Source organism: Schistocerca nitens, chromosome 5 (assembly GCF_023898315.1).
Source record: "Schistocerca nitens isolate TAMUIC-IGC-003100 chromosome 5, iqSchNite1.1, whole genome shotgun sequence".
Taxonomy (NCBI): domain Eukaryota; kingdom Metazoa; phylum Arthropoda; class Insecta; order Orthoptera; family Acrididae; genus Schistocerca; species Schistocerca nitens.
Window position 1 is genome coordinate 732249465 of NC_064618.1, and position 17922 is coordinate 732267386.

General features: G+C 36.9%; 1 protein-coding gene across 5 annotated transcripts in view; it reads right to left on the minus strand.

The window, feature by feature from the left end:
- LOC126259326 (condensin-2 complex subunit G2-like) overlaps positions 1 to 17922 on the minus strand; it is a 306542-nt gene that overhangs the window by 180020 nt on the left and 108600 nt on the right. For all 5 annotated transcript variants that reach the window (XM_049956017.1, XM_049956015.1, XM_049956013.1 and 2 more), the window contains exon 9: positions 7820 to 7993. In XM_049956017.1, coding sequence (XP_049811974.1) covers positions 7820 to 7993 — 174 coding nt within the window. The remainder of the gene's footprint in view (positions 1 to 7819; positions 7994 to 17922) is intronic.

A 17922-nucleotide genomic window follows, 5' to 3' on the forward strand; every position in this document is an offset into this window, starting at 1 on the left:
TATAACTTTTGGCTTTTCATGTACTACATGTACATTGTACACCTTCAAAATGCTCCTTGAAATATTAATTTATAGTTAAGTTTATTAATTATGCACATGGCTATCTTTGTGAACATACTAATGCAATTACTGTTGAATACACACTAGACTCTATGCATACAGGTGTCAAGATCGTAAATTTATTATTATTGTTGTTATTATTTTTTTAGTTTTATTTCTGGAAGAAGTGGTTTATATGGCATAATATTAATAAAAGATAACAGAATAATCAAAGAAGTTAGAACTTGTCTCCAAGAAAACTAAGATGGAAATACAGAAACAATTTAATTCGGGCAGCCGGTGGTTGTAAATCCACCGAATTCACAAAGGCTGCATACTCCCACAGGGGCTTAAACCTTTCAATCATATCTACATTGTATAATCCTTTATCTTGCCCTGTATCAGGGTCTATTATCAAATAACTCAAGGCAAAATCCATCTTTTTGCTATCCCCCTCCCAGTGTTTTTGGTAAAAATCTAGAAAACACTCTCAAAAAATAGGTGGGGTGAACTTCTCCATCAGGTTTTAATTTCAGAAATTGCTTTGATAAATTCATATTACTCCTCTAATAAACTACTCGATAACCCATTGTTATTTATGCCTACCTGCTGATGGTTTCCTGTTTAGTACTCTCAATAGCCTCCCATAGTCTCTGTACTGCGTGTGTGTGTGTGTGTGTGTGTGTGTGTGTGTGTGTGTGTGTTGTATTAAGCGATTCATCTTCCTCTTGCATGGTAAAATTTACAAATTCGTGTAATCGTTCCTCCAAATTAGAAAGCATTTCAGGTGTGTTAACTATTTCTCTAACTTCTTTGCATTGTTCTAAGACATTTGCACACTTGTTCACCTCTGAGATTTGCTCTTTAACCTGGCTGAACTCTCTGACAACAAACTGACCTACTCTGTTAATTTTTCCATCTAATTCTTTGAACTGCTCTTTTACTTCCTTGCGAACTAAATCACACTGGTTACTGATCTCATCCTTCAACTCCTGGGTCAAAGAACTTGCAATGTTAGTTAACTTAGCTTCTTTTCCTATGTGATGTATTCTGTTATCTCTAATTAGTTCTCCTTTCGTATTTTCTACCTTGACAGACAGTTCATTACTTTTAGATTGTACTTTTGTAAGAATTTATTTTGTCAGACATTTGTTGTAATAAATCTTTAAATCATTCTGGAGACTCTGTGGCCATTTTTCTAGTAATGACTAGCTCGAGCCCACCAAAAATTCTTCTCCAAACCCACCAAGAAATTACTTTGTCATATTTAAAACATTCTTTTATTCATGAGTCGACATTGTTTACTTGACATGCAAATTTAATTGATGTTGCCGTAATACTTGTACCACAACTGTATAAGTTTGGTTTGTCTTCAGATTTGTGAATTGTTCCAATATTTCCTTTCACTTTTTTCTTAATGGACCATTACTGACTTTTATGTCCGTACATTTAGAGTTTCTCCTTTTGTTTAATTCTGGTTGCTCTTAGCAATGCGGTAATTTATCATTGAATTTCAAGGTTTTGCAAATTTGTAGTTCTTTATTTGCTTCTTTTTGCCCCAATGCTCAGTGTGCCAAATAAGCATTCTTCTTATTTGTTTAAGGTTTGATGTAGCTGCAGGCTCGCTCCTTGTAGCTGCAGCTGAGTCAGAACACTTCATGAGATCTATCGCCCAACATAATATCTGCCATATTTACCTTTTTACTTTTTTTAAATCTGGTTGCCACTGTTGATTCTATTGAAGTAGGGCACCCACTAATCAGTGCCTCTGAAATCCCGTGTGTAGTAAAAGGAAGGCTCGACTTCTTCACATTCTGCACCTGTTATTGGAGCAAAAGAAAGTAACTTCTACTCATATCATGAAAAAGTACGTCCGCTACTTTCCTTTTACAAACATATATATCCTTGAGTGGGTGTACAGATCATTAGAGTGACTTGTGAACTACAGTAGAACACAACTTTTCATACGACATACCCTCAAAGGCTGAACATGACATCCAAGATTACAATATATTTTATTCTTCACAAAACCATCTTGTCTTTTGTTTTCATTCTTGAGAGTATGCCTGCTCTTTGACAGTCAAGCAACCGTTAAGCTCTGATGTCAAAATGTGAAAGGCCCCACCCACAACAGGTGAAGTTTTTTATTTATCGTCACAGCTTGCTCTTTTCTTGTATTCCACACCTCCAATTTAATGTCCACACACCAAAAATAAACACTTGCGTGGTATATATTCCATGACTTCCCTATTTAATATTGTTCTAAAGAGATCATCTTTCCTTGTACTACACAAGGAGTGTGAAATGTTTGCCTAAACAGCATGTAACACTTCACTGGGCCAGTACTGAAAACTGTCACTATGGGTTGGTTAGTAAGAAAAATAACACTCAGTCTTCGATGGGAGATTGAGGCACAAGAAAGGAGACAGGTGCCAGAATAGCTTGATGCCCCATATTCATCACACATGTTTTCACAAAACGTCATGAGGCTCCTGAGGAGTCCCATTAATCTCTACCAATGATGAACCAGTTGATAACAGTACAGAACCAAATTCTTACGATTATGGTAGCGAGGTAATTTAAAAATGAACAAGCATATAAAATATCTGAATGTAAAACCTGCTACTTTATTTGCTCACTAAGACCCTGCTGTAGTGGAAAAAACAGTAAAGTAAGCATACAATACCTTCTTTCACTCCCACCTTTAAGTATAGGATCACATTTTTGCAAAAATCGAAAGAAGCCATTGGCACATTCCAATTGCAATAAAAGGGTAATTATGAGGTGTGTGAGAAAAGTAATGAGACTGACAACCCTGTGAGCAATTTGGCAACACTATGCTGTTCTGCTTGTGTCAACCGGTGTTTTCATCCCTTCCAGATGCTCAATCTGAGTTTCAGCTCCGTACAGGCATCACCACGTGTTTATTGATAGAGAGAGAGAGAGAGAGAGAGAGAGAGAGAGAGAGAGAGAGAGAGAGAGAGAGCAACCACTCCAATCATGGCACATGAGATACTACTAAATGGAGTATTATTTAACCAATATTGCTGAGAAGTAAGTGAAATATGAATGAAAGAGTGAAATAAAGTAAAAATCATTAATACATAGCGGATATAAATCCCCAGAACAAACTAAAAGAATTGCTGTCAAATGCATAATCTTTGCTGATTACCTAATATAATTAGTTTTACTACCTCTGAAGCCACATTATACTCTAGAAAAGCTTCACGAGATCAATATCAAAAATAGCCTCCAAACCTCTTATGAGAGAAAGCAGTACATGAGCTCCAAGCAAACAGATTTGGGATCCCTCATTACCATATATAGCAATATCACTTAAGCTGAACACTAAGAACTTAGCAATCAGTTGTAAAATCACTGTGTGTGTGACTACATGTTGTATGATGTTATTCTATTCCTCACTTGGTTACACCAGGATTTGCAATCCACTCAGTTAGGATGGCATTGCTGCTCTAACTTGCTGAGAATTTTTGCACATGAAAGATTTGATATTAGACTGTTTTCATCAACTGTAAACAAGAGTGAGAACCATTAAAGATAACAGAATCAATCTTCTGATGACTGTTAATCCTCATACAACTACTATTTTGTTGATAGGCAGACACTGTGCTTTTATAGCAACAGAATGCACATTCACTTAAGGCTGCTGCAACGTAATGTGCTTTTCGTTGCATACAACAATTGCCATGGACAGCAGGATCACCAGATCTCCTGCCAGTCGACCACATATATGAGGTATGTTCAAAAAGTAAGGTGATTTTATATTTTTATGAAAAAATATTTATTTATTCACCAATATCCATGTTGTCATCTTCAAAGCAATCCCCCTCAAATACAACACACTTGTGCCAATCCTCGAAGCACTTATCATAAGAACTTTTTGATACAGCCTTGAGTACTTCCTGCAATGCAGTTTTTATTTCCTCAATCACTGAAAATCTCGACCTTTCACAGGTCTCTTCAGTTTTGGGAACAGGAAAAAGTCACAGGGGATCAAATTTGATGAGTATGATGGCTGAGGCACGATTGTTGTGTTGTTTCTGTCCAAAAAATCTCTCACAAGCAACGATGAATAAGCAAGTGCACTGTTGTGGCAAACACCATGAATTGTTTTCCCAAAATTCTGGGCATTTTTTTGCGTATTGCTTCTCAGAAATGACACATAACGTCAAGGTAATACTCCTTATTGATCATACGACCTTGAGGCAAAAATTCATGATGCACTACGCCACAGTAATTGAAAAAAACAGTGAGCAAAACTTTGACATCTGATCAAACTTGGCGTGCTTTTCTTGGTCTTGGCTCTCCAGGATGCTTCCATTGGGATGATTGGGCTTTGGTTTTGATGTCATAACAGTAAACCCATGTTTTGTACCAGTTACGACCCTCTTGAGCAATGTTACAACCCTCTTGAGCAAATCAGGATCATCACGACATCATTCAAGAGCTCCTGAGTGATGCTCATGTGACGGTCCTTCTGACCAAAATTGAGAAGTTTTGGAAGAAACTTCGTCGACACATGCCTCACACCCACAAGTCCAAGAAAACTGCATGACACGAGCCAACTGATATGCCAACATCCTCAGCAACTTCTCTCATGGTAATTCAACGATTTTCCATAACAATTTTCCTCACAGCTTCAATGTTATCATCTGTTGTTGTTGTGCTGGGGAATCCAGAGCGAGGTTCGTCATTGGCATCTTTTCGGCCATCTTGGCTCTTTTTACTTAGAGCAGACTCACTGTATGCCACTGTCAACATTTTAAGTGTTTTAAAGCACTTGATTCCATTTTTTTTTTTCAAATAAAATTTGATGCAAATTCTTTGCTCCATTTTTTATAATAATCAAAAATTGCCAAGCAAACTAAAACATGTGGTACCATGTGGGCATATGGCCCTCTCAGTGCAGCAGGATAAGGACGTCTCGTTGAATGGAGATTATGTTGAAAAATTCAGTTTTGTAGCCAAAAGATTGGGGAATAATATGGCGTATCGGAATCCCAAATAAAACCAACCTGCTTTCAGAAAAAAAAAATGTGCTGCATTACTTACTGTATGTCCCTAGTACTTGAGTCGATTTTTTATGACTATAGTCTTCTCCCCACCTTTGGCCCTGGGGTGTTCAGTAGCAGTTTGAGAGATAAATGTAACATGCACATGGAATTAGATGTTTCCATGTTTACTCTGGCAGTACCAAAGCATTTTCCATAATGCGAACTACAAGAGGGGAGTTTAAATTATGCCCACAAGACTGAATAAATAAATAAATTGTTATTGATGTTTATTAACAACATATTTTTTTAAATAGATACTGATGTATATAAGTAGAGTCCAAAACCTGAAAATATCTTTTAGCACAGTATTAACAATACCAGTGTATTTTTTGTAATGTGTACTATATGGCCACCACAAATTTTTTTTAAAAAATACAGATTTTTCTTAATTGTTATTGACTTTTGTTCACAACATATTTTTAAAGATATACAGATGTGTAAGAAGGGCCTTGAACCTGAGAATATGAACATGGCACCTGTTGCGAAATGTCATATCCACTACTAACACTTAAGTTTCTGGGTCACATTTTATTAAAAATTCAAAACAATTATGGACTCTGCTATAAGAAGTCATTAAACACAATAGATTTTTTTTTCAAAGTTTTAAAAATATAAAGTACATGACCAGATTACAATATTTTCAAAATCTGGGCACACAGTAACCCCTCCACCCCCCACCCCCCTGCCCGCTCCTTCATCACAAAGGTTCAGGCAGCAAGAAACTTAGCTGTTAAATGTGACAAGGACTCCCACGTGAGAAATATTAATGAATTTCTGTAATCCAGTGGACACTAAGCTTGCCTTCATATTGTCAATATCTTATCACATCCCAGTGATTGTAGACAGTACAAAATAAGTCACAAGTCCGAAAGTGCTTTTCACTTATATAATTCTATATTTACATTGCTACTCTATAGTTCACACTTAAGTGATTGGCAAAGGTTCATACAATCAATTGCAGACTACTTCTCAACTGTTACACTCTTGAATAGCATGAGGGAAAATTGAACACCTAAGTCTTTCCGTGTATCCTAACTGATAAGGACTGCATACCACATAGTGACACTCATGACTCTTTTTAATACATTTGTTGCATCTCTCACGTGTTCTGTCAATAAAATACAGTCTCCTTCTCCACAACATTTTCTATATGACCGTTCCAATTTAAGTTGTTTGTAATTGTAATCACTAGGTATTTAGTTGAATTCACAACCTTTTAATTTATGAGATTATGTATCCAAATTTAATTTTCCTTCTGAATAACTTTACTAGACAGTAAATGAGAGCATCATCTGCAAACAATCTAAGAGGGCTGCTCAGATTGTCTCTCCAATCATTCGTATAGATTAAGGACAGCAGAGTGACTGTAACACTTTCTTGGGGAACCCCAAAAATCATTAGATCACTTACAGTCAACTACTACAAATTGTGATCTTCCTGACAGGAAATTACGAATCCGGTCATACAACTGAATAACACTTCAAAGGCATGTAGTTCAATTACAAGTTACTTGTGAGGAACAGTGTCAAAAGTTTTCTGGAAATCTAGAATTCTAGAATCAATTTGAGATCCCTTGTGGATAGCACTTACTACTTCGTGTCAATAAAGAGCTAGCTGTGTGTCACAAGAATGTTATTTTCTGAATCTGAGCTGGTTATGTGTCACTGGATTGTTTTCTTTGAGGTTTTCATAGTGTTGGAACACCAAACATGTTCCAGGATCCTACAACAAATTAATATCATTGATATGGGTCTATAATTCAGAGGATTACTTCTATTTCCTCTCATTTGTACTGGTATTACCTGTGCAACTTTCCAGTCTTCAGGGTTGGGCCTTTTGTCAAGGGAGCAGATTTATAAGCAGTTGAATATGACTCTTAGAAATGGACTACTTTACCAGCATACTCCAAAAGAAAACTAATTGGTATATAATCTGGACCATATGACCCGTCTTTATTACATGACTTACACTGCTTTTTTACATTATTACTGGCCAAGAAAGCTGTTTATTAGTCCATGTGGAACTTGCAGATAGTCTTAATTAAAAAACTGTTGAGGTTTTCTGAGAACTGTGGCTAAGAGTCGTGAACACTAAGTGAAATTACAAAGCATGACTATTTCATGTATAGTGATCAAGAGTTTCCCTGTTTTCTGTGCTTATTTTATGCATCATAACTTCTTGTTCTCCCCTATCATTGCTGCATTTCTCAGTGTTATTCTCTGTTGTTTTCCTCATCCAAGTCCCCCTTTATCTTGCATTTTTAATGCTACAATCACCTTTTATCAATGTCTTCCATTAGCAATAAGACAAGCAAATGTAAATTGCAAAACACGACAAGTGGAGACGGGAAGAAGAGGAATTTTGCAGTGCTTCAGTCTTCAGTCAATTAGACTTTGTCAAAATGGATGCTTTTTTAAATGGTCACAGGCAAAGAAGGAATGACCCTGAAATTGGTAAATCTTTGTTTGTTATAATACAAAAACAGCAAATCAAACACAGTATTTTTTTAAAAAAAAATAAGAGTGGAGAGAGTGAATGAGAGGCAGTGGCATGTATTAAAAGTAGTAACACATGATTTACAATTTTCCACTAGAAACAATACAGCAAAGCTTTACTGTACTTACAGATTACCTTTTTAAAATTTAAGAACACAGATATATTAAGATGAGCCATGTCAGGAACTAATGAAATTTCTGTGGACTTACCCTAACAGCAATGATGCGAACAACATGCCATTTGTCAGTCAGAAGTTCCGTCATTATTTTGTGCTGCCTCTCCGCAAATGCTACATTTTTATCACGTCCTTCTCCACATCTTTCCAAAGGATAAGCATCCAGGAACACTTCAGCAGCATTACTTCTAACTGTGCTGTTTGGACTCTATAAACACAAAAATCTATGATAACATTGCAGCTAAAAATATTACTAATCGATGTTATTCCAGTGGAAGGTACCAAGTCATAACACAAATTGTCTTACACGTATAAAAAGAGCAAAAGGCTGTCACATTATACCTACTGGGTGAGACGTGGTTGAAAACTCTCTTAAAGACAGTATTGATCTTATAACTACAATTATTCAGTGTATGTTATACAGCAGATAAATATATTAGCACCCATTTCACATCCCTATTTTTTATCATATTATTCAAATAAATACAATTTAAAGTTGACAAAATTAAGAAGATGCAACCTAAAGGTTGCTGAGAGTCTTGAAAAGTGCATTAGGCACAGACTCACTGGAATAGATCAAAGAAATACAAAAGAAGAATGATAGGTAACTTTGAACAATGAAACAGTGAAGTAGTAAATGAACAAGCAGGCAAAAAAAAAATCAAGGCCTAGTAGAAATCACTGAATAGCAGTGAGAAATTAAAATTAACTCATGAAAGGGGGAAAAAATAAAACTGCATCAAATGAAGCACGTAAAAGGGGGAAAAAAACAGATATCTAGAAATTAGACAGAAAGGAAGTGCAAAATGACAAAGTAAGGAATGGTTAGAGGAGAAATGCAAAGCTGTTGAAGGAAGAATGATTACAGGAAAGATAGAAGCCATGTACAGTAAATTAAAGAAACCCTTGGAGAAAAGAGAAGCAGCTTATGCACATCAAGAACTCAGATGGCAAGTCAGTATTAAGTGAAGAAGGGGATACTGAAAGGCTTGGAGAGAATATTATGGAGAAGGGAAAAGGGAGGGTGGGGGGGGGGGGATATGTAATATTGCAAGAAAAATCTGAAAGAGCAAACTCTAAACAACACAACTGGAACAGACTGAATTTCTTCAGAATTCTTAAAATCCCTGGGAGAGACCCTGCCCTGCAAAATTGTTTATTTAATTTTATTTTTCTATTTTATTTTTCACCTACTACCAATCACTGGTATCAGGAAAGGTGGGTACATCTGTTGCAGTTCGTGTGTTATTGTTTTTAAGATCAAGATTTGGGCAGTTTCATGGTACCTTCAGAAATACAAGTATGTTGGTACTGGGAGTACTGAGTAGTGTTGGGGAAAATAATAGCTTTTCACTGCTAGTTTAATGCGAACTAAAATGTATATAGTATTTAAGCACATCAGACAAAAAAAATTGGTCACCCTCAAAAGATATCATGCTAATACCATGTAACACTGCTTCTATCTTTGACTGTGGTCTCAGTTTGGCGAAGAAGAGAGCACACAAGTTTTCATAGATATGGCATATCCAGCTGAAGACACTCATTCGATACAAATTCTACACATAAATTGGTAGCATAAGGAACACAAAAAATATGTGGAAATGCATCATTTTTTGGAGCCAATGGTTGATGGGAATGGAATAAGGGATGAAGGAAACAGACTGGTGAGTAGGGATGGGAAAAGTTGACCAGTTGAAACTGATACTAGTATTTTAGTTCTGAATAAACGGTATTCTTCAATATTTGTTTGGTCTCAGTTATAATAGGTGTTTTTAATTTTTACTAATAACTGGGTAAAGAAAAATATCAATTAGCCATAGCAGCAGTGCTAAATTTTTTCACTTTTAACTAAACCTTTCTTATGGAACAAGTAATTTTTACTCATACAATTTGTATTGTTTTGAAATTTGCATTATTATGGAAATTGTGAAAAGTGATGAGTGCTATTTTAAGAACAATGTCGACAGAAACAAGCAACAAACACAGGTCATGAGAAATGGAATATCGTTACTGAGACAATAATGTATGGCTACCATGTGGCGAGGCACATAGTTTCTAACTGCCGTCATCAGATAACAGTTATATTACAGAATGGCACCATTCCCAGTCTAGAATTATTTTAGGAAGGTAGAGTATCAATGAAGTACAATGCTCCAATTGCTTTACAAGATTAAAAACGGGAGCAGCCACAACCACATAACTTCAGCAGAAAATGTAAGACTTAACAGTTAAGCCATAGTTTACAATAAAAATAAAAAGAAGCTGTCTGCTGCCTGTGTCTATGTAACATGCATTTATATGCTTGTAGACCTTGAAAATGTACAAAGTAACACAAAAAAAAAGTTCTTGAACCTCAGTTTTCACCCGTTAGCACTGGTTATTTGTAATGTCCAAATCATGGTATGAACTCCAATTCCAACATGATTTTTTAGCAGAGTTTCAAAAAATCAGAATTAATAGGAGAACAATGGCAATTTTTTTTCTAGTCAGCCACTTACAACTTTTTGAGAAAAGCAGCGAACAATGGCCAGACTAATTTTTCTTTTATTTGCATGTTTAATTTAATATTTTGATTCTATTTATCTTGAAACTGAGAGAATCAAAATTTTTCAATCTTTTTTTTTTCCATTTCTGCGTTTATTACAGGAACTGACAGGAACAAAAAACCAAAAATCAATTATTTCACAAACCGGTTATTTGGAGCAGTATTAATAATCCAGTTAAACTGACATTGAAAACAACCATTATAACCGAAAACTGAGTGTTTCAATGATAACCTCCATCCCTAATGGTGAGGTTTAGGAAATGTGAAGAGTTATGGAAATGTCAAGCAGAAGCCCTTGTCAGTGGACATTTACTGGGCTGAATGACAAGAAAAGATTGACTGTTGGTATCAACACAGAATGCGGTTCAAAAACTGGAAAACTTAAAAGGTGGAATACAGGGTAATAAGCAAGACAGATATTACAGAAAAAACATCATGAAACAATCATAAGGGAGGAAAGCTAAGTGCAGTTTACATGGTAGATAGGTGACTGAATGCAGCATTCCTGGCACTTTGTTCCCTAAAAACTGATGACTCTATCACAGTGACTCCATCATTATACTCCTGGCGGACAAGTGATCAACCAATGTGGTCATTCACCTATGGGAGTACTTGAGTGAGGATCTATGTCAGCTTTCTGACACTTCTACATACAACATCTGCCAGTAAGACCCCCACCCCTGTGGCACAAACTGACCTACAGTCCCTCCTTACAACATCAGGCCCCCCACAGGACTAACACCTCAATCCACAGAACATCTCACCCCACTCAAATCATGCTTTCTTCTACCTTCTTCCTAAGAACCACAAAACTGACCATCCAGGCAGTCCCACAGTCGCTGGCTTCGAAGCAACCACTGATCAACACCTACAATAACAAAAAACTCTCCTTCTTCATTAAAGGCATCAATCATTTCCTTGATCGTCTGAAATCTATGCCTGTCCACTCCCACCCCATACTTTGTTTGTCACCATCAATGACCCCTCCCTGTATACAAACATTCCCCAAGTACATGGTATGTCCGTTGCTGAACATTATCTCAACAAGTAACCAGTAGATTTCAAACCTTTGACATCCTTCCTGCTCACCTTAATCAACTTTACACTTACCAACAACTGTTTTACCTCTGAGTGGCGCACGTACAAATAGAACAGGCCACAGGAATGAGGAGAGCTCTTCATTGGAACAAGGAGAGCTCTTTATTACATTAACCTTTTCGTGACTCGCTTCAAAGGAGCTTTCATCTCCACCACACAGAACGTCAAGTTGCTAAATATTTCTTTTTTTCCCCTTTGAGATTTAGGACCACATGAGCTGCCAGGTGTCTACACCATGAACCCAAGAATGTCAGGTCGTTAACAGTGGAGACTATAATTATTACAATGATTGTCATTAATTACAAGACACTTCTTTGATGGCATAAAAATGTCTATGTAAGTTTTCATCTTGTATACGAAGACGGAGCCAGATCTAAGAATTCAGTGATGTATAAGATTGCACCCATCTATGTTAATACACAGGAAAGTATTAACGAAATTTATTTCAAATCCCAGTTTTCTAGTGATTCAGTATGACTGACAATACTGGAAGTATCATATTGGAAACACATGTGTTTGTGTTTGTGTGTGTGTGTGTGTGTGTGTGTGTGTGTGTGTTTGTGTGTGTGTGTGTAAAGTGGCACCACCAAGTAGGACTAGACACGATTTTTGATAAAATAAATGTACTCATGGTCCAAGATAGTGTTCCAAAAAATGGTTCAAATGGCTCTGAGCACTATGGGACTCAACTGTTGTGGTCATAAGTCCCCTAGAACTTAGAACTACTTAAACCTAACTAACCTAAGGACATCACACACATCCATGCCCGAGGCAGGATTCGAACCTGCGACCGTAGCGGTCGCACGGTTCCGGACTGCGCGCCTAGAACCGCGAGACCACCGCGGCCGGCTACTGTGTTCCCAAACAGTATATGAAAAGTAGCAATTCTTGCCAAAACTGCCATTTTTCAAATCTACAAATTTAAGTGAAGGCAACTATAACTGAAGGTCTAGGAAACGCTTTAAGGACATAACTAAAAAGAAAGCAGTCAGATGGAAAAGAAATTTTACAATAAAAAGTTGTAGCTTTTTTCAAATGATGCTCTGGTGCAACTGGCTGCACTGTGACACCTCAGTATCAATGATAGTACGAGGACCTCTAGCTGCACAATAAATACTAAAAAAGACAGTCTTTTCTGAAGTTATACAATATTCAAAAATCAATTTGCCATTTAACCCAAAATCAGAGTTGTTAAAAGTGGTAACGAGGACTCACTGGACTTTGTGTACCTCATCATAAAAGGCAACAGTACCACAAAACAGTTAAAACGTTAAGAGTCCTTCAAAACAGTTATAGTGATCTGACTAAAATTAAAATTGTCACCACACGGTACACAGATACCACTTTATTACAGTTGTACAGGGACAAAATTACTATCTTACCATTTGATATATGTGACTTTTTTCATCACCACTGTTTTTAAGTACTTGGAAATAAAAGGAAAGTAAGCAACAGTATCTGATACCCACCCTATCTAGAATAGCTTCTCATCACCTCCCCTCCCCCTCCTAAATATCTGCAACATTGTGGTCAGACCCTATGCTCCTCCTGCGCCCATTTCCCTAAGATATGGGTCCTACCCCTGCGAGTCTGTAACTAGCAAAACAGACTCTATCAAAGAGAGAAACACTTGCAAAACAACACATTTTGTATCAGCTATTACATAAACACTTTTCTTTCTTCTATTTCAGTATGACTACCACCAATTTATCAGTAAGGATGAATGAGCATAAAACAATGGTGTATAATGGCAACACAAAATATCCTGTTGCAGAGCACACTCTACAACATAGTAGTCGTGACCTTGGAAGAACATCCCTCTGGGTCCTCCCTTCCGACACCAGTTTCCCAGAACTTTGCAGGTGGGAACTGGCTTCACAACATGTGCTTGGTTCTCATCAGCCACATGGCCTAAATTCCGTTAATTTCTGTCACCTAATCATTTCTTTTGAGTGCATATTTCTATTCTTCACTTTTTTTAATTGTTTATTTTCTGACCTGTCTTTCCCCCCCCCCCTCCCCCTCATGTGTCTACTATGTATAATGCACTTAGCTTTCCACTGTTATGGTTTTTTCATGATGTTTTTCACTAATCTCTGCCTCGCTTATTAGTCTATCTCCCCCCCTTAAAAGGACACACTTTTGCTTTGGAGTGCTGTAGATGGTGCAGAACTGGTACCAGACAGCCAAGTGACTCTCTACCCCTGACCCAGTGAAACAGTTTGTATGTGTCAGTCAATTGTATAGAATCAGGCAGTAAAATGGGTTGCTTTGGAGATGTGACAGAATGACATCAAGAATATATTGCATTTGGATGTGCCGATGATCACACCATGGATGATGTCACATGATTTGATGGGGTATCAATAAGGACTTTCAGCTTGTCTACAAGGAGTGTTGTATCTTTGTGACCAAGCTGTTATGTACACTCTTTTCCTTCAATATGACAACAGTTGTACTCACAGGATATGCTTCTGCTTTAACAAACACTCAGACACTCTATCAAACCTCGACTGGGCCACTAAATCACCTTATTTTAATTCCATAGAAGGAGTGGGACTATTTGGGGCAGAAGGTGAAACATCTTAGCAGTTTTGTTGCTCCAGGAGATCTATACTCATCAGTGAGTGGTTTCTGAAATCAACGATCGTAAGTAATTGATTGAAAATATAATATGGATAGATTAAAAAAGCTACTCACCAAACGGCAGCCGAAGAAACACACCAAACATGGGGAAAACTACTGGATGGGGAGGAGATGGTGTAATATTTTAACTTGCAAACTTATGTAATACGCAAAAAACAAGTATGGTAGTAAAAATTACAAACCATGTAAAGTCTGTAATAAACACATTAGATTTCAATGACATATATCAATAATATGAAGCAGGTATTACTACCCTGAAGAAGTGGTCTGAATATTTTATACAGGAGATCAATACCTCTCAGTACTGCTGGTATCTTTCCTTACAGTATTATCAAGGTATTGGTACAATTTTACACATTGGCATCAATACTGAACATTGTATTGAATCTGGTACTGATGTGTCCTTATGTGGGATACATCAGACAGGCAAAATACCAGAGACTGCAAAAAGAATGTAGTAATTCTAATACTAAAGAAGACAAGCATTGTCAGGTTTGAATACTACAGGACCATCAGTTCACTAAGTCAGAGTCGCAACAAACAAGAATTATCTACATAAGAATAACTAGAAAAAGTAATACTCTCTTTTAAATTAATTTATCAAGGAAAAAATACAGGTGCGAAAGATTACCTACCACCTGCAGCTTTTACACAAACTAGGCTTCAGTTTTAAGAGTCAAATGACATGAAAGGCAGGCAATGGTTGAGCAGGGAGTGAGACAAGGTTGTTGCCCACCCACATACTATTTAGTCTGTACATGAGCAAGAAGTCCAGGAAAAGAAGAAATTCTGGAAGGGAATTTATATTCAAGAAAAAGAAATAAAAATGTTAATATTTTTAATGATATTGTAGTTCTGTCAGAGAAGGCCAGGGATCTGAAAACATAGCATCTATTTTTGGCAAAACTCGCACTGTGGTGTGGTGTGGTGTGGTGTGGTGTGTGTGTGTGTGTGTGTGTGTGTGTAAATGATTAGATGTAAAAGTTTAAAGTTTGTGATTCTACGGGGCTTTGAAATTGTTAAAAAAGAAATTGGTGGTTGGGGAGCTCTATGACTGGAATCCTTGCTTTTGCAAAATCTTCAACAAATTTTTCTTCCAAAATATTCTTTGCTTTTTTTCTTCTTTGGATTCTATTTAAGCTTTTAACATATGATTTGTTTCCATTGAGAGCAGCAGCATTTTCATACCAGTGACATGTGTGCTTCTCTGTTTAAGGTGTTTTTTGACATTATTTTTCTTTTCCCACTGATTTTGATAGTTGTTGCAGAACACCGATTTCACCTTTCATGGGCATTCACAACAATGTGACTCATATTTGGCAAAGTTACAAGTAGAACCAACACAGTGCTTAACTCAGAAGCAGAACCAAAACTATATCTAGGCACACTTTGGGGGAAGACTCTCAGCATGGTCGAAATATATTAATAGATTTTGTTTTCCAGTTGCTACAGTACAGAGTGAAGACACTATGAACTTGTAGTCAGCCATATGTGTAAACAAACTAGAATTACAGTTGCCTTAGGTGAGAGAAGTGGTGCAGGGAAACAAGGCCCACCTCCCTATCACTGCGCAGCAGTGTACATGTGTGTTCTGTTTTTCTGTGAAAGCGGTAACAACACATGGTCATGGGGACCACCGATTCCTTCCAGTGCTGTGCATGTCACAATCTAACTCTGTGGTGGAAAAGAGTTAGTTTCTTCACTCGCTTCAAAATAAGAAAAGAAAAAGATTAGAAACGCACAAAACAAAACATTTGCTAACAGTTACTGTGAAATTTCTTGCTTAAGTTGGCAGTATTATAAATGAAGTAGCTCAGTCCCAAGATCAACCAATATCTGACACAATCACAGTTCAAAACACCTGCTGCCTAAAACTGCTATTTGAAGTGTCACATTATACTTACCTTTGAAGTTTCGCTGGCAGACAAATGTATGCATTTCTGCGTTCTATGATGCTCTGTCACACAGCCAAGTCCTACGTTGCATCAAGTGCTGTGTGTCTATTCTTCGACCATTCAACTGACCACCAGGGGCACAACACCAGAACATCAAGCACACTGATATGCATTTCCCACACTGAGCTTCTTCAGATGGCGTGCAAGACCAGTAGCCAAAAATTGGTTATATTTTCACTATTTATAGGCAGTAAATAAAGCTATTTGAAACTACCTCTGATAAAGTGGTTCACCTCGATACAAACTGCTATGAAGTAGCCATTATTATGTAATTTTGCATTTTCGCATTTTGAGGCAGATTTGCTCTGTATTCATATTTATTGCAAATATGAATTTTTATGGTCCCTAGAGATGGCAAAGAACTTAGAAGAGCAGTTGAATGGAACGTAAAGTGTCTTAAAAAGAGATTATAAAGTGATCATCATCAAAAGGAAAACACGAGTTATGGAATACAGTCGAACAAAATCAGTTTATACTGATGGGATCAGATAAACACTTTCCACACTAAGCCTGTATGCAACACGCAGTCGCAAACACACCTCTTTGGATGCAGCCTGTATGCCGTATGTTACTTTGTTTCCCATGCGTTTGTAATGTGAAAACATACGCCGTACGTTTCGTCAATTGAACTGGCAGCAAGAGTAGTTCATTTACTTTCTGACAGAGGTCACTGTGAGTCTGCAGCTTGAGCACAACAAACAAAAGATTGGTTTTCAGGGGCACAGGCGCATTAACTTCTGTTTTGGACTAGTGTACTTTCTGTGTTTGTGTTGTGTAAGGAGCATGGACATTTTTGATAGTTCTTCTGGATCAAAAGAGAAAATCTCTGATGTGGATATTGATTACAAACCTTCAGACATATTTTCTGATACTTACAACAGTTCAGATATGGATTCACAATAGTGAAAAATATTGTTACACAATAACATGCATGTTACTATAATAACAAATTATTTTGATTTTTTATGGCAGTTTACATCTGTATTTATTTATTTATGGACAGATGAAGATGTGAGTTCTAGTACTTTGCTTGTCCTGATACATCACAAAATGTGATCACTGACGGGAGCAACTGGTCAAGAGTTTACAACCAGCCTGATTTACCAGTGTTCAATAGCGCTAGTGGTGTAACTTTGCAAATGGATGAAAACTGTAGTGAATTTGAATGCTTTTCGGAATTTTTTGACAGTTAGATGATAAAAAATAAAAGTTGAAACAAACGTATGCAGCGCTAAAAATTTATGAAATGAATAAGAAGTCTATGAATTGAAAACTTGTGGCAATGGTCATCTATAGTAAAGATACAGAAATGTACTTGGTTTTCTCAATTATTTCGCATATGAGTGCAGCTTAGTTGTCAAAAATAAGAAACTATTGGTCAAAGGATGCATTTATAAATACCTCGTGGTCGAGCAAGGTAATGAGTAGAGACAGATTTAGTTCAATTTTGTTTATGTTGCATTTGAACAAGAACACAAAATTCATAAAACGAGGTCAGCCAGGATGAGATCCACAGCAAGAAATTCCGCCTTTCTTCAGTTCCTTTGTCACAAAGTCATGGGTGACTGGAATTCGACAGTAGGAAAAGGGAGAGAAGGAAACATAGTAGGTGAATATGGATTGGGGCTAAGAAATGAAAGAGGAAGCCGCCTGGTAGAATTTTGCACAGAGCGTAACTTAATCATAGCTAACACTTGGTTCAAAAATCATAAAAGAAGGTTGTATACATGGAAGAATCCTGGAGATACTAAAAGGTATCAGATAGATTATATAAAGGTAAGACAGAGATTTAGGAACCAGGTTTTAAATTGTAAGACATTTCCAGGGGTAGATGTGGACTCTGACCACAATCTATTGATTATGAACTGTAGATTAAAACTGAAGAAATTGCAA